The sequence below is a fragment of the Leptodactylus fuscus genome, chromosome 2 (genome assembly GCF_031893055.1).
Source record: "Leptodactylus fuscus isolate aLepFus1 chromosome 2, aLepFus1.hap2, whole genome shotgun sequence".
In the NCBI taxonomy this organism is placed as follows: domain Eukaryota; kingdom Metazoa; phylum Chordata; class Amphibia; order Anura; family Leptodactylidae; genus Leptodactylus; species Leptodactylus fuscus.
The window spans coordinates 23,313,239-23,336,380 of record NC_134266.1 but is presented as its reverse complement, the minus strand read 5'-3'; the positions used below and the strand labels follow the sequence as shown (position 1 = coordinate 23,336,380).

At 41.1% G+C, this 23,142-nt stretch overlaps 3 protein-coding genes across 3 annotated transcripts in view; all 3 read right to left on the bottom strand.

Annotated features, from left to right (window-relative positions):
* The window catches only part of MRPS6 (mitochondrial ribosomal protein S6), a 47,809-nt gene extending 25,750 nt beyond the window's left edge, over nucleotides 1–22,059 (bottom strand). Inside the window, exon 1 of the mRNA XM_075263513.1 lies at nucleotides 21,933–22,059. Within this exon, the coding sequence (XP_075119614.1) occupies nucleotides 21,933–21,977 (45 nt within the window). The 5' untranslated portion in view covers nucleotides 21,978–22,059. The remainder of the gene's footprint in view (nucleotides 1–21,932) is intronic.
* The window catches only part of CLIC6 (chloride intracellular channel 6), a 374,274-nt gene that overhangs the window by 281,001 nt on the left and 70,131 nt on the right, over nucleotides 1–23,142 (bottom strand). The window lies entirely within an intron of this gene.
* On the bottom strand, nucleotides 3,158–22,056 carry SLC5A3 (solute carrier family 5 member 3). The gene is made up of 2 exons (XM_075263478.1): nucleotides 21,933–22,056; nucleotides 3,158–6,581 (listed from the first exon to the last, which is right to left on the bottom strand). Exon 2 carries the CDS (start codon nucleotides 6,369–6,371, stop codon nucleotides 4,227–4,229), a length of 2,145 nt encoding a protein of 714 aa, XP_075119579.1. The 5' UTR covers nucleotides 6,372–6,581; nucleotides 21,933–22,056; the 3' UTR covers nucleotides 3,158–4,226.

Sequence of the window (23,142 nt, the reverse complement as noted above, 5' to 3'; positions counted from 1 at the left end):
CCCCATAGCCTAGGCAATTAGTTAGGAGGAAACAGATTGAGAGACCCACAGGTTGGGAACTGGTTCCGATCACATGACCCAGGGTTACAACCACAAGGTCCGGCACGACTTCCTCTGGTGGTTTTTGTCAGGTAATTTACCTCCCAAGGCAATCCCTTTAAAGAAGACCTTTCACCACCTCCAACTCTTTGATTCCTTTAATAGATGCGGTTCCATTGATTCTGGTACTGTCGGAATTTATTTCTCTAGCCGCCACCATTCCTAAGCAATCATTTCCGTTACTTTCAACGCAATTATGCTCTTTGCTTGGGAATGGTGGACGCTAGAAAAAAAAATTCCAACTTTGTCAGAATCAGTAGCAGCGAAACTATTTAAAGTAATATTTTTTTTGTTTTTTTAATATCCCACCATATTGTGCATCAAATCAAAGATGAAATCCAGCAAAGACCAAATCATTCTAGGGTGAGTTTGACTGCTGCACCCCAAAGTCCTAACCTCTAATATTGGACACAGACACACGTCGCCAGGATTGTAGAAATAAATAGGCCATAAAAAGTCTAGATTTTGGAATTGTAGGCACAGTAATGTTAGTAAAGAAGCACAAATACTTATAACAACAAAAAATATCAAAAGAAAGGATCCCACTTCGGCTTGAGTTTTCCCTGCAGGGCTCGATTTTTGGTAAAGCTTTTTTCTATATTTCCTCCTTATTAAAACATGTGAGACATTCAGGTATAAGAAGCTTTTTCTTCATTAGCAATTGTATACTTATGTCAAATTCTGAAGGTTTCCAGAGGCGATGACCCAAAAGATTCTTCGGGTCATGAGTCACCCCGAATTTTTATCTAGACACAAAATAGAAGTCTTTGTACAGTAGATTTGACTCATGAGTAGGAGAAAGAAGGCTCTATCCCATAAAGGGGGGGCTGTATGCCCCGGGGAAAAAATCAGGACAGGTCCTATTCCTTTTTGTGGCCCAGGATTGTTTGGGTGTATGTAGCTTAAACCGGGGACATTTATAGAAAAATAAAAAATCTCACAAAACCTGGCCCAGCTTTAAATTTGAGCTAAAATTTGTAGATGTAGACTGTGTAAAGATGTGGCAGAGTTATCATCCAGCATCAGTCACTGTGATAAATCTGGTGCAGATTTGACACATTTTTTTCATTTATATGGTCTATTAGTAAATGTGGGCCTCTGGACATATCTGTATGGAATGAAGCATATGGAGGTACGGTATGAAACCCATATCTTTTGCAAAACCAGAATATGGACTTAACCAGCTCATGATTGGAGCATTTTACTCATTACCAGACAATTTTTTTTCTTTTTAAAGTACATGTGGCTTTGATTTAAAAAAAAAATAAAAAAAAAAATTAAAACTATATATATACACGTATATATTCGAGTATAAGCCGAGTTTTTCAGCACAGTTTTTGTGCTGAAAAAGCCCCCCCTCGGCTTATATTCGAGTCATGTCTATGACCAGCCGCAATAGTAATGTATAGAATCTCCCATAAAATAGTGAGGAAAAAAAAGAAGCTTTAAAAAAAATATAATAAATAAAAGTTCTAAATCCCTCCTTTCCCTAGAATACATATACCGTAAGTAGAAAATGACTGTGACACACATACACATTAGGTATCCCTGTGTCTGACAGCGCCCGGTCTACTGAATATAGGGTATCTGCAGTGCTCCTGTTCTGTCTGGAAGGGGTTAATAGGAGCACTGCAGATCCCCTATAGTCAGCCAGACTGAATTCCAAGTGGGGGAAGAAAAAACCGAGTCCTCAAGCTCAGGGAAGGGGCAGACAGACAACCAAAACACCCCCTCCCTTTCCCCAGCATCTACTGCACCCAAAAACTCCGACCATTTTAATTTTTGAAATTTTCCTAATTTTTAGTTTTTTATTATACTCGAGTATATACGGTATCAAAGCCTCATGTACTAAAAAAAAAAAAAAAAAAATTTGTTGGGTTTATTCAAATAATTTTTTGTTGATAAATAGGATATTTTAATTACAATTTTCTTTTTTGTATTTTTTCTTTTAATATCTAGAAATTTAAAAAAGGGTAAAAGTTTTTCAGATTTTTCAAGTTTTTTTTAATAGCATAAAATGCTATTAAAATATTTTTCCTCTCCATTATTCATATATATGTTTTGAGCTTCTGAGGGCAAGACTAGTAGCAATGATGTTTTTTATTAGTTTTATTTTTGTTTTGTTTTTTTAAATAGACCGAAGCAAGAAATATCATGGTGACGTCTGTACATATACCAATCAGAAAGGCAGGGATGGTAATAAACAGTATCTGCCTTCTCTATGGTGTGTGGGGGGGGGTCCAGCCATCTTTCCAGTTTGCACCTGCCAATCTCCAGAGTGAAATATCAAGCCGAAGGAAATTCCAAGTCATCCGGAGGTCAGGATATAGATAAGTTCCTTTTACATGGAGCGATCATCGTCCAAACAATCAGTCCCAAATATTGCCCAGGATTCTCATGCCACGTGATAGAACAACTCAGCAGACCAAACCCTCATGATATTTGAGACATGTAAATGTTAGTATAAATGTAAGAATCAACTTATGACATCATTGATCAGCCCTTGTTTTGGGCAATTTATCTACCCGTGTAAAAGTTCCATAAGGCTATGTTCACACAACCGGACCAACACTCAACATGGTTTTTTGATGGCCAAGTCAGCACTGACTCCGTGGACACAATGATTTTTAACGGGAGAGTCATGTCAATGAAAAATATTTCCAATTCCTTAAAAAGTAGAGCATACTTTTTTGGGGGGAAAACAGCCAGCCCATGTACATCGATAGTGTGAACAAAGTCTTAAAGCAAGATCTGGATATGATAAATGCTTTACCTTTTTAATAAAGGCCAAATGGGAAAAGTTAAACCATAATGATGATCAGAACCCTACCCTTAAACAAGGCAAAAAAAACTAAAAAGTAGTACAAAAATATCTAAATAATTGCAAATCACAAATTTGTAATCTATAAAATGTAATTCAAATAAATATTAGGACAAACATATGAAATTAATTATTAAGCGCTCAGATAGCCTAAACAAAGGACCATTACACTCTGAAACCAGACGCAGATATAAAACACAAGGTGGAACTTACTCCATGGTAACGCTGTGATTAAAAGACTAAGGCAAAGTCAAGGTAGTTTGCATTAAAAAAAAAAAAAAACTAAAATAAAATACTTATATTTACATAAACATAGAATCGAAATTCTAAAACGTGTTGTGCCAAATCCATCCTTGGATCAAGTACAGAAGCCCACTTATCCTCTTGTTACCAGTAAACGTTCCTCAATATAATAAATTACATATTTGGTAAAAATAAGCATAGGACCAGATCCTTAAAAATAGGTATCCAAGACTAAAATATTAAACATCTATCCTCTAGATTGGGGAAACAGTTTGATTAGTAGGGTATGACCAACTGGATCTCCAATAATATTGAGAATGGAGAACACGCCCCAAGATGAGGGAAGATGTTTGAATGGTAGGGGTCTGACCAGCTGGATCTCCACCAATTGCGAGGACAGAGGACCCAACAAGTCAGACAAGTGAGTAGGTGAAAATGTCTTATTGGTAGGGTCTGATCAGTTCCACTAATTTTAAGAATGGTGAACCCAACAGTCAGACCAGTGGGCAAGTGAAAATGTGTAATTGTCATGGTCTGACCAACTGGATCTCCACCAATCGTGAGAAGGGAGAGCCCACCAGTCCGACCGTGAAAATTGTGTGTTTGATGGTTATTGTCTGACCAACTGGATCTCCACCAATCGTGAGAAGGGAGAGCCCACCAGTCCGACCGTGAAAATTGTGTGTTTGATGGTTATTGTCTGACCAACTGGATCTCCACCAATCGTGAGAAGGGAGAGCCCACCAGTCCGACCGTGAAAATTGTGTGTTTGATGGTTATTGTCTGACCAACTGGATCTCCACCAGCTGGTAGAATGTATTGATCAGTAGGGCCTGACTAATGGAGTCTCCAAAGTCAGATAGATGCTTTAGACTGGAATACTTATTTACAAGATTTTAACACGTACAAGTGTCCAGTTTGGTCATTAATGATCTGGTAAAAGGCCATTTTCAGAGTAAACAACGCATTGGAACATGCAGAGGCCCAATACTTCACTCAGTCCTTCGAAAGGCAAATAGTTATGGATTGTTCACGTCGCCCTGCAGCAAGGTAAATTTTACACTTACAATGAGAAGTAAATGAACATGAACACCCCTACAGAGCATACACAAACCAGTCCAGTGTTGAGAACTCGTTTGACAATTGGGTTCTCTTCCAACATTTTTAAGCACACGGCTTCATCGTCCACCTCATCCTTTATGGCTTTTTTATTGGCAGTGGTGCTTTTATACCCACAGAACCAGTCAACAAACTTTGAGCATTTGCTTTTGTCCTCGTTATTAAGCTCCAGGGGCAACTGTCCCATAAGAGACGCTTGCCCATTAGAGTAACAATCCACGGGAGTCTCCGCTTCCGAGACACTCAAGGAACTTATTGGATTGGAGTCATCTTTGTAAGTCATTAGAAGGTTTATGTCCTCCGTTTGGATACTCTTGATATGGTCCTCGGACTTCCCATTCGGAAGCACTTGTTTAAGGGCATCTGGGGAAGGCGTAGCATTTTTCTCATGTTCTTTATAGGATTCCTCATTGTGTGGTTGTTCTTTTAGAGACTTGTCTTTTAGTGCCCAGAAAGTAGTGGTCCTGATTTGTTCTTTCTTTGGAGGTTCCGTCAAAAGGCTGACTACAATAGCAATAATCGCAGTAATCCAAAATAGAGCAGTTGCAACGTACATATAGTGGATATTTTTGATGAAGTCAGGCCGATTGTCTGGTAGGTTGCACTCTGGGGCTCGATAAACAAAGGCCAATACAAGACGTGTGACTCCAAGTACGAAGCCTACCATGCCACCATAAAATGCCCCTTGTTCATTGCAGCGCTTCCAGAATACTCCCAGCAGGAACAACGCCGCTACTGGGGGCGTCAAGTAGTCCGCCACTTCTTGAATATAAAGATACATTTGGCCTCCTTGCATTTCCACAATTATTGGGACCCAAGCAATACTGATGACTACCATGAAAGCTACAAACACTCTCCCGACCAGCATAAGTTCTCGAGATGCTGCATTTTTCCGGATAAATTTGTAGATGTCAAGTGTAAAGATGGTGCTTGCACTGTTAAATATGGAGTCTAGATCACTCATAAGGGCTGCAATCATAACAGCCATCATGAGACCACGTAAACCTACGGGGAGAACTTTCATGACCAATCGTGGATAGGCAATATTGGAGCACCCAGCTCGGCTGCCACATACTTCCATGCAGTGCTCCGGGTTAATGCAGGCGATATCATCCACAAACATTATTCTGGAGATCATCCCTGGAATTACGATTAAGAACATTGGTAAAATTTTTAAAAACCCAGCCATTAAAGTTGACCCTTTGGCGTGGGAAATATTTTTGGCTGCCAAAACTCTCTGGACAATGACTTGATCTGCACACCAATACCATACTGATGCAGGAGTCTGGCCCATGAGAAATCCAGGCCACGGGATGTCTTCATCAGTAGGTTCCCGAAGCATTTTAAGGGAATCAGGTTTTGGTTCGACATGGCAAGAGTTGGTATTAGTAAAATTATGGGTTAGCAATATAGAGGTGATATTGGGTGTTGCCAACATATATCTCCTTTTAACTTCTTCAAAACCACCGATTTCCATGAAACCTATAATGGTTAAAGTCAGCGCCCCAATGATCATGAGAAAAGCCTGGAGGGTGTCCGTATAAATCACAGCGACCAAACCACCAGTGACCGTGAGGAGCGCAGTCATTCCGATGAGTAAGATAACTGATAAATATAAGTTCCATCCGAGAGATTCTTGGATAAACAACGCTCCGGAATACAAGTCTACGGACAGTTTGGTGAAGATGTACAAAATCAAGGAAAGAACAGCAAAGTACACTTGGATTCTATGTCCTCCAAAACGTTTTGATAAATATTCCGGCATAGTATAGACTCCAGATCGTATGTAGACTGGAATAAAGACCCATCCGAGGAGCTGTAATAGCAACAAGGCGTTCAGTTCCCACGCACCTACTGCAAATCCGCTCGCTGCTCCAGATCCCGACAGTCCAATGAAATGTTCACTACCAATATTGCTTACAAACAGGGAGGCACCGATAGCTGCCCAGGTCATAGAACGACCTGCCAGGAAGTATCCGCTCACCGTACTCCTGTTAGATTTCCACATGGCAAAAAATCCAAAACATAACACCATTACAAAATACAACGCCACTATGGCGATATCAGCTGCTTCCAGTGAAGCCCTCATGATTAGAAGATGGGTGGTACGTCCTTTAGAAACGACACAGGTGTCTTAGGTCAAAAGAGTGCAAAAAATATACAAGTCTTTGTCCTTTGGTTTGCTCTCGGGATGACCGTTCCTGTAACATCCAATGGTTTGCATGTACTTTTTTTAAATCAGCAATTTCCAAAGCCATCGGCTATATAACCATGGAAGGATGACCTATGGTAAGGATCCCTGCAAGGCAGCAAAAAAACAAAGACAAAGACACAATTAGAAAAGGTAGTCATTGTGAAGACAATGACGCTTGAATTAAAAAAAAAAAAAAAAAATCTACGAAGAACCTGGAGGGTTAATATCATATTACATTTCACCTCTTAAACGTACAGACACAGGTAAGGAGGGGGAAAAAAATTGGGGTGTGGTAACGTTACACAAAACAACTAAATACACACACCTTCACGGGCACTCGTAACCATCTGACGATCTAGAATGTGGATTACGGTTTCACACTTTACAAGAGAACTAGAAAGCAAAAGGAAGCGAAGAACACGTAGCACGAAGGTTTGGTACATCTACGACCAATATACACGATCTCTACAAGCCATAAGGTCAACAAATTGCCGTAAATATATTTGTTAGGCACCAGACGACCGATATCACTCACACAGGAAAGGCGACATTCAAAAAGTTTGCGTTAGCATTGGAAACCTCCATTTTGCCTTGAAAGGTAAGGCTAGAGGTATTCAATACTAATACAAAAGAGTGGCACCAATTATATCGATCACAAATTCTCAAAGCAAGTCAAAGAAGGACACACTGCACACGCAAGCATAGAAGAGACTAGATTGACGTAGGAAAAATCCTATTAGCCGTATAGAAAAAATTTCCATTATGGTCTATGGAGGCTCCTATTGCCTAGTCACAAATGGTCTTCTAGAGTCTCCTGCATAAAGATTTTCCAGACCGTATTACAGACGCAAATTCCATCACAACCAATACGATCCAGAACATCTGGATGCATCATGGCTGTCTGGAGGTCTAAAGCTGGCCATACCTTCAATAGTTGTTGCCCAGCCCACAGCTATATACAAATATACCATTAATGAATCTGTTTTCTATGGGGAGGGTAAGCCACTGCCAGAAAACTCTGGTGGGGCTTACCTTATGGGGAACAAGATAAAAACTCAACATGACCCATTCTTATTCCCCGACAGAGGAGCTTGGAGTTCCTCATACACAAGAGAGTTGGTGGGTTGACCTGCCTTTCCCTTGTGCATGGGGGTTTTAACCACTTACCCCTACTCGAAACAAAAAGGATTAGCCAAGATTGGCCATACTGACGTTCTACGAAGTTTCTAACCTTTATGTTTTTCTCTTATCTATTCACCATTTCCTTTTCTAGAAAGCTAAGCAAATATCTGGTGCTAGTTAACCAACATGATATTTGCACCTAACTTTGAGGTTTTTTTTACTGATGTTTTTAAGAACTCTCATTGTTTATGTTCTAATTAAAAATCAGATGTGACCCGGGCATAACGGACCCCTTAACTCTACAGTAACTGCCTTAGAAATGCCCATCTATATTCAAGATTTTAGTGTCTAGCACCAGATAGTCATATGAGTTGTCCGTGTCCACCATCAGGCAAAAAAGGTCTGCCGTTATTTCCAAAAACACCACCACTCTTGTCCATAGGTTGTGTCTATTACTGCAGTTCAGCCCCATTTAGTTGATTTTGTGTTGTGTCGATAAAGCCCAAGGACAAGAATGTTGTTTTTTTCTGGACTACCCTAATCTGAACCGGGTGGTCCGACTCTTCCATATTGGCGCAAGTTCGAGATAGTAGGGCTTGGAACATTTATATAGTTTCGACATACTTTATATTTTTCGATCAGGACAGTAACGCACGTAAAAAAAAAAAGGTAAATGCTATGAACAAACACTGAGTAAGACATCAACAAACAATGAAAGATCGGAAGAGAGGACCCTGCCCACTAGAGCTAACAATCGAAAGAAGAGCATCGAACGTTCACTTGGAGTACTCACGTTACTTATTGGCTCTCGGACAGTTCTACAAATATACTAAGAATCTTAAAGGACATCGGAGCTGAAGGTCAAATACAACGAGCCAGACACAGAGCACGCAATGGTCACAGCTGTGATCGGCCATGATCGGCCCACCACAGAAAACCAAGCAAATACGAAGACAGATGTAGGCACACAGCGCTTAGCCAATTGCTTCTAACTCTTCTTTTCGGCAACTGGACCCGCACCACTCAACTTCTGACTTGTTTTTTGGAACACTGCAGAGGTTTTACGAAACATCCAATATGGCCAATAGATGTAAAACTTGACAAAGTATTTTTGTACGTATAGAGGACATCTCCTCCTAAGACACCGTTCACATGATAGCAGCCTCGGTAATTATTTGATCTTTGCTTACCAATATTGCCAATATTTTTTGCCCATATTTAATGGAGTTTCATCTCCTAAAACAACTGCAGACATTGGATGAAAGTCAACCATGATGGACATTTTAGTCAGTTTTTGGCTAAATTTGTATATACATCTTATACACCCGAGTGTTATATGAAGGCTGGGGTTCTAAAACACCAGACTTAATTAATCTCTAATCTTGATTGACGATGGGATTATATATTTTTTTTTAACGGGTGGGAACGTTAAAGGAAACGTGTCAACATTTTTAAAGAATTTTTGTTGAGGTTTTCAAAAATTTTCCATGTTAATATATATATATATACTAGCTGGTACCCGCGACTTCGTCTGCGGTGATTGTAGCAGTGGGTATATACAGGCGTGGGTAAGGTTTTCGTACTGTGTATAAGGGATGGGATATGAAATGTAAGTTTGTATCTTGTTTTTGCTAAATTCAGAGAATACGTGAGACTTTTGTGTTGGAGTTACTTTGTATTTGAGCTGCTATATATACGGTGTTGTGAGAAACTTTACATAGTGACTTTGGGACAGAGGTATTTGAAGTTAACCCTTTCCCGCCGATGGCATTTTTTGATTTTGATTTTTCGTTTTTGACTCCCCTCCTTCTAAACCCCATAACTTTTTTATTTCTCCGCTCCCAGAGTCATATGAGGTCTTAATTTTTCTAGGACAAATTTTTCTTCCTGATGCCACCATTATTTATTCTATATAATGTACTGGGAAGCAGGGAAAAAATTCAGAATGGGGTGGATTTGAAGAAAAAAATGCATTTCTGCGACATTCTTACAGGCTTTGGTTTTACGGCGTTCACTGTGCAACCAAATTGACATGTCCCCTGTATTCTGTGTTTCGTTACGATTCCGGGGATACTAAATTTATACGGTTTTATTTACATTTTGACCCCTTTAAAAAATCCAAAACTATGTTAAAAAATTATTTTTTGAAAAGTCACCATATTCCGACAGCCGTAACTTTTTTATACGTCCATGTATGGGGATGCATAAGGCGTCTTTTTTTGCGGGACCGGGTGTACTTTGTAGTTCTACCATTTTCGGGAAATGTTATTGCTTTGATCACTTTTTATTCAAATTTTTATCAGAATCAAAACAGTGAAAAAGCGGCGGTTTGGAACTTTTGACCATTTTTCCCGCTACGGCGTTTACCGAACAGGAAAAATATTTGTATAGCTTTGTAGAGCGGGCGATTTCGGACGCGGGGATACCTAACATGTATGTGTTTCACAGTTTTTAACTACTTTTATATGTGTTCTAGGGAAAGGGGGGTGATTTGAATTTTTAATCCTTTTTATTTGTTTTTATTTTTTTTTTTACTGTTTTTTAAACTTTTTTTTTTTTGCATTTATTAGACCGCCTAGGGGTATTGACATGGGTGGGCGGTGTCGCGGATTGTCAGAGCGGTGGGGGTCGGCAAACATGGCTGCTCTGGAGCGTTATAGAGCGCCTCCTGGAGTATCGTTAAGGTGAGGGGCAAAGTGGTAAAGTATATGTATATGAGACTGTGTGGGGTTAGGGGCGAGGCTGTAGAGGGCAATATGAATTTTGTGGCTTGCTATGGTCCAAAGTGTGTGAGATTGCAGAGATGGTGGTGTGAGTTTGGGTTTTGTGGGGTTCCTGGCACAAATGTATGTGCGCTATTGTGACGAAAAGTAGCCTATTGCGCATTCGGGTGTATTAACTATGTTTGTGGAAAATTTCAGCCAAATCGGTCGAGCGGCTTTTGCGTGATTGAGGAACAAACATCCGAACATCCAAACACACACAAACTCACAAACTTTCACATTTATAATATTAATAGGATATATATATATATATTAAAAATGTCCTAAAAATCAGGAATCAGTTGTGTCTCTGTCCACTGGTTTACACTAGGTTCACACCTGGTTCTTTGAGTCACGGGGGACCCGAAAAACACAAACCCAATCCCCAGGCAGAAACCAATGGACCCCATAGACTGGGGAACGGGATCCCCAAACAGCAACAGAGCACAGATGTAAACCTAGCCTTAATAGGCTGAGACTTCTGTCCACTGTAGATTTCTTTCCAGCAGTCCCCTCACTTAGCGGCTATCACGTATATGTAGATAAGACACCAGTCACACAATGGCCTACAGAACTGTCCCAGAGAAGTCTATAGGGTCTTCTCCACACCATTGTGTCTTCTGTACCATGGCCCTTCTCAAGGAGACAGGAAGTCACAAACTACTTTAGGCTTAGTGGCAAGAACTGGAATTGCAAGACATTTAGGATTTTTTTAAAAAAAAAATTTAGATGAGGTTGAAAATGAAAAACATCACCAAAAATTCTGAAATATTTTTAATATAAAAAAATGAGTTAAATAAAAGGTTATTTCCTGGTAACCCTTTCCCTTTTCGGGGGCCTTTTTGAAAGATCACTTGACAATAAGCAGATCGCTAAGTGTCCTTCATGTAGAACCCCCCACCATCCCTCCTGTGATCAGTGGAGAAATCTAGCAGTAGGTGTTCAATTTGTCTGCAGCGCCACCACAGGGGAAATCAAGAATTACAGTGTGTCCATATAAACCAATGGATTACCGAACAGGACAGGTCCTCCAGAGAGAGGAACGCCATAATCTACACTCTATTCTAGACACAAGAAGGTCATCTTATAGGACCCATCTAAAACAAAGAATTCCCTAATAGGGGATAGCTATGGGCATCTATAGTCTTAGTAAGATTTATTAGGATTTTTTTTTGAGCATTATAAATTGTCTACACTGAGAGTGACCCAAAACTGATCTCAATAACTAAAAATTGTGCTCCACATAAAGCACCCGGGCCATGTACTGTGCTCGTAATAAGTTTAAAACCTGCAAAATAGACATTTTTAAAGCCATATAATCTGTACTTACGACGTAAAACCTCTTTTCTGGGATTTATTAAGAAAGTAAAAAAAAAAAAAAAAAAAAAAAGAGGGAAAAAAAAGGAACATGAAATAAGGATTAAGAGCCGCCCCTGCAGGGGAAAAGATTGCAAGAACTCAAGCCAAAAATCTTATTAAAACGAACGTGCCAACGCTCTAACATACATGGTGAACCCGGAGCCCTGGAGACTGGTCATAGGGGGGGCCAAGGAGGTCTTCTGCCGCTCACATGAAATTCATATCCTGAGGTTGTTTATAACATCGGATGACTTAAGAAAACAACCTAAAGGAGAAGTCTTATCTTATGTCAAGTTAAGAAGTCTACAGAAACTTTTGGCTCTTTATTTCTAACAAGTGACAACCTATAGAACGATTTATGAAGCTCCAAAAAGCGTTGTCACTTTGATGTCTTGAAGGGCAATACTAGGCAGCACATCTGGGCAGAGTCGTCAGAGTTAGGACTAGGGGAGCGGTAATGGTGGCCATATTGGTTGTCACCCAGCTTTGTTAGAAAGGGCTATAAAGTTGGAATCAAAAAGAAAAATGGCGGACGTGTGTGAAAATAAAGGCGTTAGGGGCTCCCTTATTTTTAGACTTATAAATTACAGAATAGGCATTTGCGGCTTAAAGGGGTTCTCCAGAGTGTTTTTTTTTTTAGATGCTGTACTTGAGAGTTCTGGGCTGGATCACATGACTGGAATCAGTGCTCAGCCCTTCAAGTCGCTCCATCTTCAGCACTAGTTTCCTGTGCCATGGGGGCTACGGTAACCAGGGAGGTGACGGAGCAACCCGAGGGGCAGGTGAACCAGCCCGGTACTCCTAGGTACAGCATCTAAAAAAAAAATTTTTTTAAAAAAGTCAGTCTTATAAGATTCCCTGAAGAACCCCTTCAAGGTGCTTCTCCAGTTTGGGCAATCCCTACATTTTAGGCTTCCTTGACAATAAACTTAACAAAAAGTGTCCTTCTCCTAGTAATCCCAGAGATCGGCTGTAATCAGTTGGGAAACCAGGCTGTAAAAGATTATTTTTTCCCACAGTGCCCCCACAGGAAGAATGAAGCATTACACAGGAGGGAGGTATTCATCATCAATGCTATGACACAAAAGTGGTGACTAGAATAGTTGCAAGTAGTGCTTTTGCAACAAGCTTTTCACTTTTCTGAAAATGGAAGGGCTGGGTCCGCCGCTCACGCCATATTCATCATTTACGCCACAGAGGTAGTGTAGATTTGTGCCTAGGTACAAGGGCACCAGGAAAATGCACCTTATGAATTACAAGGTCCCAGTGTCTATTTAAATTAATGGGTTGTCTGTGTAATGAAGAACAGGACAGGTCCTCTCCTCCAGAGCAACAGGACAGGTCCTCTCCTCCAGAGCAACAGGACAGGTCCTCTCCTCCAGAGCAACAGGACAGGTCCTCTCCTCCAGAGCAACAGGACAGGTCCTCCTAAAGGGCAATAGGACAGGTCCTCCTCCAGAGCAACAGGACAGGTCCTCCTCCAGAGCAACAGGACAGGTCCTCCTAAAGGGCAATAGGACAGGTCCTCCAGAGCAACAGGACAGGTCCTCCTCCAGAGCAACAGGACCTCTTTGTAACCAATCCCTAATCTAGTAAAGCGATGAGGCTCCAGTTCAGAGCTGTTCATGGTGCTGCAGATGAAAATTTTACTGTAGAGCGTTCACAGACCAAAGCATATATTATAATTCTCCGCTTCTTTGATCAATGCACGGAAGAAGTCACCTTGAGTTAAATGCATGGTCGCACAATCTCTTAAGGCATGAGGAAATCTTTCACTTCCTTAATAAGCTGCTCATTCTGACAGGTGTTGCCGAAAAAATATATACAAAGATTTCTTATGTAACGGTGTCCCACGTAATGACCAAACATGGGTATTTTGTAGGATCAAAGGTAAACATGGCAGACGCCATCAGGCCCTGAACCCTGAGGGGGCTCCTAAAGGCCCCTCCATCACCACTATTCTAAAAGTGACAGAAAGTTTTACAATGGGGCTCAGGAGCTTCAAATTACCCCTCTGTCCACCCCCATACTACCCCTCTGGTCCCACTCTACGAGAATGGAATCCTACAGCAGCCAGATACTGGTATAGATTTCGGGTAGTGCCGCATCACTGATCTGGGGGGGATTTATAATAATTATGGGACCACTCAAGCAGCCTTGTTCCCCGACATCCCAACATGGATGGAAAAATTACCTACTATACTACAAAGGATAAGATAAGTAGTACTGTGCATATTACACCGGAGCCCTGTAATGATATACTGTACTATAGAGGATAAGAGAAGTAGTACTGTGCATATTACACCAGAGCCCTGTAATGATATACTGTACTATAGAGGATAAGAGAAGTAGTACTGTGCATATTACACCAGAGCCCTATAATTATATACTGTACTATAAAGGATAACAAAAGTAGTACTGTGCATATTACACCGGAGCCCTGTAATGATATACTGTACTATAGAGGATAAGAGAAGTAGTACTGTGCATATTACACCAGAGCCCTGTAATTATATACTGTACTATAGAGCAGGGCTAGGGAACCTTCGGCTCTCCAGCTGCTGTGAAACTACAACTCCCAGCATGCTCCATTCACTTCCATGGGAGTTCCCAGAACAGCAGAGCCAGTATGCATGCTGGAAGTTGTAGATTTGGAACAGCTGGAGAGCCGTACGTTCCCTACCCCTGCTATAGAGGATAAGAGAAGTAGTACTGTGCATATTACACCAGAGCCCTGTAATTATATACCATACTATAGAGGATAAGAGAAGTAGTACTGTGCATATTACACCAGAGCCCTGTAATTATATACCATACTATAGAGGATAAGAGAAGTAGTACTGTGCATATTACACCAGAGCCCTGTAATTATATACCATACTATAGAGGATAAGAGAAGTAGTACTGTGCATATTACACCAGAGCCCTGTAATGATATACCGTACTATAGAAGAGAAGTAGTACTGTGCATATTACACCAGAGCCCTGTAATGATATACCATACTATAGAGGATAAGAGAAGTAGTACTGTGCATATTACACCAGAGCCCTGTAATGATATACCGTACTATAGAAGAGAAGTAGTACTGTGCATATTACACCAGAGCCCTGTAATGATATACCATACTATAGAGGATAAGAGAAGCAGTACTGTGCATATTACACCAGAGCCCTGTAATGATATACCGTACTATAGAAGAGAAGTAGTACTGTGCATATTACACCAGAGCCCTGTAATGACATACCGTACTATAGAGGATAAGAGAAGTAGTACTGTGCATATTACACCGGAGCCCTGTAATTATATACTGTACAATAGAGGATAAGAGAAGTAGTACTGTGCATATTACACCAGAGCCCTGTAATTATATACCATACTATAGAGGATAAGAGAAGTAGTACTGTGCATATTACACCAGAGCCCTGTAATTATATACTGTACTATAGAGGATAAGAGAAGTAGTACTGTGCATATTACACCAGAGCCCTGTAATGATATACCATACTATAGAGGATAAGAGAAGTAGTACTGTGCATATTACACCAGAGCCCTGTAATGATATACCGTACTATAGAAGAGAAGTAGTACTGTGCATATTACACCAGAGCCCTGTAATGATATACCATACTATAGAGGATAAGAGAAGTAGTACTGTGCATATTACACCAGAGCCCTGTAATTATATACTGTACTATAGAGGATATGAGAAGTAGTACTGTGCATATTACACCAGAGCCCTATAATTATATACTGTACTATAGAGGATATGAGAAGTAGTACTGTGCATATTACACCAGAGCCCTGTAATTATATACCGTACTATAGAAGAGAAGTAGTACTGTGCATATTACACCAGAGCCCTGTAATTATATACTGTACTATAGAGGATATGAGAAGTAGTACTGTGCATACTACACCATACCCCAGTTGTTAGATTCTGTATTAGCACAGTGGTGCTGTGCATGTTACCTGGCCCTATTTACCCCAGAGGCATCAAAGCATGATAAAAGCAAACAAATGGGGTAACACAGTGGCTTAGTGGTTAGCACTGCAGCCTTGCAGCGCTGGAGTCCTGGGCTCGAATCCCGCCATTCTACAAAGACATACTGATAGGGAAAAATGTACATTGTGATCCCTGTATGGGGCTCACAATCTACATAAAAAAGCAAACAAATGTGAAGTTGTACTGAGCATTATAGTCTAGATGTTTAGATTGTACAGCTAGATTATGAAGTAGTACTGAGCACTCTGCTACACCTGTCTATTCTCATTTATATATACTATAATCAGAAATAATGGCATTGTGTAAGAAGTAGTACTGTGTGTGATACACTAGGAATAGTAGTATTGTATATGAAGTAGTACTGTGCGTGATATACCAGCATATGACTAGGAATAGTAGTATTGTATATGAAGTAGTACTGTGCGTGATATACCAGCATATGACTAGGAATAGTAGTATTGTATATGAAGTAGTACTGTGCATGGCAGCCTGTTATATGACTAGAGGATCAGTGGTACGCTACAAGAAGTAATACTGTGCACAGTACACCAAGCTAGGATTACAGAAGCTGTGGCATGGTGGATAAAGTAGTACTGTGCCCAGCATATGGATAGAGGACTAGTAGTAATATGTAAGAAGTAGTACTGTGCATAGTACAGCAGCATAATGATAGAGGACTAGTAGTGCTATGTAAGAAGTAATACTGTGCATAGTACAGCAGCATGATAGAGGACTAGTAGTGCTATGTAAGAAGTAATACTGTGCATAGTACAACAGCATAATGATAGAGGACTAGTAGTGCTATGTAAGAAGTAGTACTGTGCATAGTACAGCAGCATAATGATAGAGGACTAGTAGTGCTATGTAAGAAGTAGTACTGTGCATAGTACAGCAGCATAATGATAGAGGACTAGTAGTGCTATGTAAGAAGTAGTACTGTGCATAGTACAGCAGCATAATTATAGAGGACTAGTAGTGCTATGTAAGAAGTAGTACTGTGCATAGTACAGCAGCATAATGATAGAGGACTAGTAGTGCTATGTAAGAAGTAGTACTGTGCATAGTACAGCAGCATAATGATAGAGGACTAGTAGTGATATGTAAGAAGTAGTACTGTGCACAGCACAACAGGATAATGATTGAGGACTAGTAGTGCTATGTAAGAAGTAGTACTGTGCACAGTACAGCAACATAATGATAGAGGACTAGTAGTGCTATGTAAGAAGTAGTACTGTGCACAGCACAACAGGATAATGATAGAGGACTAGTAGTGCTATGTAAGAAGTAGTACTGTGCATAGTACAGCAGCATAATGATAGAGGACTAGTAGTGCTATGTAAGAAGTAGTACTGTGCACAGCACAGCAGGATAATGATTGAGGACTAGTAGTGCTATGTAAGAAGTAGTACTGTGCATAGTACAGCAGCATGATAGAGGACTAGTAGTGCGATGTAAGAAGTAGTACTGTGCATAGTACAGCAGCATAATGATAGAGGACTAGTAGTGCTATGTAAGAAGTAGTACTGTGCATAGTACAGCAGCATAATGATAGAGGACTAGTAGTGCTATGTAAGAAGTAGTACTGTGCATAGTACAGCAGCATAATGATAGAGGACTAGTAGTGCTATGTAAGAAGTAGTACTGTGCACAGCACAACAGGATAATGATAGAGGACTAGTAGTGCTATGTAAGAAGTAGTACTGTGCATAGTACAGCAGCATAATGATAGAGGACTAGTAGTGCTATGTAAGAAGTAGTACTGTGCACAGCACAGCAGGATAATGATTGAGGACTAGTAGTGCTATGTAAGAAGTAGTACTGTGCATAGTACAGCAGCATGATAGAGGACTAGTAGTGCGATGTAAGAAGTAGTACTGTGCATAGTACAGCAGCATAATGATAGAGGACTAGTAGTGCTATGTAAGAAGTAGTACTGTGCATAGTACAGCAGCATGATAGAGGACTAGTAGTGCGATGTAAGAAGTAGTACTGTGCATAGTACAGCAGCATAATGATAGAGGACTAGTAGTGCTATGTAAGAAGTAGTACTGTGCACAGCACAACAGGATAATGATAGAGGACTAGTAGTGCTATGTAAGAAGTAGTACTGTGCATAGTACAGCAGCATAATGATAGAGGACTAGTAGTGCTATGTAAGAAGTAGTACTGTGCATAGTACAGCAGCATGATAGAGGACTAGTAGTGCTATGTAAGAAGTAGTACTGTGCATAGTACAGCAACATAATGATAGAGGACTAGTAGTGCTATGTAAGAAGTAGTACTGTGCATAGTACAGCAACATAATGATAGAGGACTAGTAGTGCTATGTAAGAAGTAGTACTGTGCATAGTACAACAGCATGATAGAGGACTAGTAGTGCTATGTAAGAAGTAGTACTGTGCATAGTACAACAGCATAATGATAGAGGACTAGTAGTGCTATGTAAGAAGTAGTACTGTGCATAGTACAACAGCATGATAGAGGACTAGTAGTGCTATGTAAGAAGTAGTACTGTGCACAGCACACCAGCATAATGATAGAGGACTAGTAGTGCTATGTAAGAAGTAGTACTGTGCATAGTACAACAACATAATGATAGAGGACTAGTAGTGCTATGTAAGAAGTAGTACTGTGCACAGCACAACAGGATAATGATAGAGGACTAGTAGTGCTATGTAAGAAGTAGTACTGTGCATAGTACAACAACATAATGATAGAGGACTAGTAGTGCTATGTAAGAAGTAGTACTGTGCACAGTACAACAACATAATGATAGAGGACTAGTAGTGCTATGTAAGAAGTAGTACTGTGCACAGCACAACAGGATAATGATTGAGGACTAGTAGTGCTATGTAAGAAGTAGTACTGTGCATAGTACAACAGCATAATGATAGAGGACTAGTAGTGCTATGTAAGAAGTAGTACAACAGCATGATAGAGGACTAGTAGTGCTATGTAAGAAGTAGTACTGTGCAGAGTACAGCAGCATAATGATAGAGGACTAGTAGTGCTATGTAAGAAGTAGTACTGTGCAGAGTACAGCAGCATAATGATAGAGGACTAGTAGTGCTATGTAAGAAGTAGTACTGTGCACAGCACAACAGGATAATGATAGAGGACTAGTAGTGCTATGTAAGAAGTAGTACTGTGCATAGTACAACAGCATGATAGAGGACTAGTAGTGCTATGTAAGAAGTAGTACAACAGCATGATAGAGGACTAGTAGTGCTATGTAAGAAGTAGTACTGTGCAGAGTACAGCAGCATAATGATAGAGGACTAGTAGTGCTATGTAAGAAGTAGTACTGTGCACAGCACAACAGGATAATGATAGAGGACTAGTAGTGCTATGTAAGAAGTAGTACTGTGCATAGTACAACAGCATGATAGAGGACTAGTAGTGCTATGTAAGAAGTAGTACTGTGCAGAGTACAACAGCATAATGATAGAGGACTAGTAGTGCTATGTAAGAAGTAGTACTGTGCATAGTACAGCAGCATGATAGAGGACTAGTAGTGCTATGTAAGAAGTAGTACTGTGCATAGTACAGCAGCATAATGATAGAGGACTAGTAGTGCTATGTAAGAAGTAATACTGTGCACAGTACAGCAACATATGACTAAAGGGGTGTAGTACTGTATAAGAAGTAGTACTGTGTATAGTACACTAGACTAGAGGAGCAGTAGTACTATGCCTAGCACTATGACATACGAGGAGAGGGGCGTAGTACTGTGTAAGAAGTAGTACTGTGTATAGTACACTAGACTAGAGGAGCAGTAGTACTGTGTATAGTACACTAGACTAGAGGAGCAGTAGTACTGTGTATGAAGTAGTACTGTGTATAGTACACTAGACTAGAGGAGCAGTAGTACTGTGTATGAAGTAGTACTGTGTATAGTACACTAGACTAGAGGAGCAGTAGTACTGTGTATGAAGTAGTACTGTGTATAGTACACCAGACTAGAGGAGCAGTAGTACTGTGTATGAAGTAGTACTGTGTATAGTACACTAGACTAGAGGAGCAGTAGTACTGTGTATGAAGTAGTACTGTGTATAGTACACCAGACTAGAGGAGCAGTAGTACTGTGTAAGAAGTAGTACTGTGTATAGTACACTAGACTAGAGGAGCAGTAGTACTGTGTATGAAGTAGTACTGTGTATAGTACACCAGACTAGAGGAGCAGTAGTACTGTGTAAGAAGTAGTACTGTGTATAGTACACCAGACTAGAGGAGCAGTAGTACTGTGTAAGAAGTAGTACTGTGTATAGTACACTAGACTAGAGGAGCAGTAGTACTGTGTATGAAGTAGTACTGTGTATAGTACACTAGACTAGAGGAGCAGTAGTACTGTGTATAGTACACTAGACTAGAGGAGCAGTAGTACTGTGTATGAAGTAGTACTGTGTATAGTACACTAGACTAGAGGAGCAGTAGTACTGTGTATGAAGTAGTACTGTGTATAGTACACCAGACTAGAGGAGCAGTAGTACTGTGTAAGAAGTAGTACTGTGTATAGTACACTAGAGGAGAAGTAGTACTGTGTCAGAAGTAGTACTGTGTATAGTACACCAGACTAGAGGAGCAGTAGTACTGTGTAAGAAGTAGTACTGTGTATAGTACACTAGAGGAGCAGTAGTACTGTGTAAGAAGTAGTACTGTGTATAGTACACTAGAGGAGCAGTAGTACTGTGTAAGAAGTAGTACTGTGTATAGTACACCAGACTAGAGGAGCAGTAGTACTGTGTATGAAGTAGTACTGTGTATAGTACACTAGAGGAGCAGTAGTACTGTGTATGAAGTAGTACTGTGTATAGTACACCAGACTAGAGGAGCAGTAGTACTGTGTAAGAAGTAGTACTGTGTATAGTACACCAGACTAGAGGAGCAGTAGTACTGTGTAAGAAGTAGTACTGTGTATAGTACACCAGACTAGAGGAGCAGTAGTACTGTGTAAGAAGTAGTACTGTGTATAGTACACCAGACTAGAGGAGCAGTAGTACTGTGTATGAAGTAGTACTGTGTATAGTACACCAGACTAGAGGAGCAGTAGTACTGTGTATGAAGTAGTACTGTGTATAGTACACCAGACTAGAGGAGCAGTAGTACTGTGTAAGAAGTAGTACTGTGTATAGTACACCAGACTAGAGGAGCAGTAGTACTGTGTAAGAAGTAGTACTGTGTATAGTACACTAGACTAGAGGAGCAGTAGTACTGTGTATGAAGTAGTACTGTGTATAGTACACTAGACTAGAGGAGCAGTAGTACTGTGTAAGAAGTAGTACTGTGTATAGTACACTAGACTAGAGGAGCAGTAGTACTGTGTATGAAGTAGTACTGTGTATAGTACACTAGACTAGAGGAGCAGTAGTACTGTGTATGAAGTAGTACTGTGTATAGTACACCAGACTAGAGGAGCAGTAGTACTGTGTAAGAAGTAGTACTGTGTATAGTACACTAGAGGAGCAGTAGTACTGTGTATGAAGTAGTACTGTGTATAGTACACCAGACTAGAGGAGCAGTAGTACTGTGTAAGAAGTAGTACTGTGTATAGTACACTAGAGGAGAAGTAGTACTGTGTATAGTACACCAGACTAGAGGAGCAGTAGTACTGTGTATGAAGTAGTACTGTGTATAGTACACTAGAGGAGCAGTAGTACTGTGTAAGAAGTAGTACTGTGTATAGTACACTAGAGGAGCAGTAGTACTGTGTAAGAAGTAGTACTGTGTATAGTACACCAGACTAGAGGAGCAGTAGTACTGTGTATGAAGTAGTACTGTGTATAGTACACTAGACTAGAGGAGCAGTAGTACTGTGTAAGAAGTAGTACTGTGTATAGTACACTAGAGGAGCAGTAGTACTGTGTAAGAAGTAGTACTGTGTATAGTACACTAGAGGAGCAGTAGTACTGTGTAAGAAGTAGTACTGTGTATAGTACCCTAGAAGAGCAGTAGTACTGTGCCTCGCACTATGACACATGAGGAGAGGGGCGTAGTACTGTGTAAGAAGTCTTCCTGAGCACTGGGGAATGAATGAATGGAGGAGGGCAGGCGGACACGTGAAGGCCACCTCTTCCCCGGTAGGTGCCAGCTCCTGTCAGCCTGGCCGCGGCCCCCGGATACTTACACGCGGGCACATCGGGGCCCGGCTCTACCAATCAGGGCTGCGCACGTTTCTCTGTAGGAGACAAGGCAGAGACAATGGCACTCACCCGCTGCATGGCCTTGACGATCAGCGCCATCTCGTATCTGGGCATAGTCCTGCGGTCAGTCGGCGGCTGCTGCTCCGATCAGTCTGAGAGTCGCCCGGCTCAGCCCAGATACAAGTGCTCCAGCTCCCGGGCTACACGAAGGACAGAGCTGACGTCCCGGCCCGCCTCCTCCTGCCGGCCCTCCCCTTCCTCTATACCCGCAGCCCGGCCTCCTGCTGCCCGGCACTCCCCTCAGTGTCACCCGGCACTCCCCTCAGTGTCACCCGCCTCACACAGACAACCGGCCGGCTGCTCGTATCTGCTGTACACATGGATTATACTGCTGTATAATGTCTGATACACCTATATTATACAGCTATATATAACGTCCTATATACCTATATTATACTGCTATATGATGTACTATACACCTACACTCACCGGCCACTTTATTAGGTACACCTGTCCAACTGCTCGTTAACACTTAATTTCTAATCAGCCAATCACATGGCGGCAACTCAGTGCATTTAGGCATGTAGACATGGTCAAGACAATCTCCTGCAGTTCAAACCGAGCATCAGTATGGGGAAGAAAGGTGATTTGAGTGCCTTTGAACGTGGCATGGTTGTTGGTGCCAGAAGGGCTGGTCTGAGTATTTCAGAAACTGCTGATCTACTGGGATTTTCACGCACAACCATCTCTAGGGTTTACAGAGAATGGTCCGAAAAAGAAAAAACATCCAGTGAGCGGCAGTTCTGTGGGCGGAAATGCGTTGTTGATGCCAGAGGTCAGAGGAGAATGGCCAGACTGGTTCGAGCTGATAGAAAGGCAACAGTGACTCAAATAGCCACCCGTTACAACCAAGGTAGCCAGAAGAGCATCTCTGAACGCCGCACAGTGCGTCCAACTTTGAGGCAGATGGGCTACAGCAGCAGAAGACCACACCGGGTGCCACTCCTTTCAGCTAAGAACAGGAAACTGAGGCTACAATTTGCACAAGCTCATCGAAATTGGACAATTAAAGATTGGAAAAACGTTGCCTGGTCTGATGAGTCTCGATTTCTGCTGCGACATTCGGATGGTAGGCTCAGAATTTGGCGTCAACAACATGAAAGCATGGATCCATCCTGCCTTGTATCAACGGTTCAGGCTGGTGGTGGTGGTGTCATGGTGTGGGGAATATTTTCTTGGCACTCTTTGGGCCCCTTGGTACCAATTGAGCATCGTTGCA

Excerpts from the sequence above, each read along its gene's own strand:
- SLC5A3 (XM_075263478.1), bottom strand. The coding sequence starts at position 6,371 with ATGAGGGCTTCACTGGAAGCAGCTGATATCGCCATAGTGGCGTTGTAT.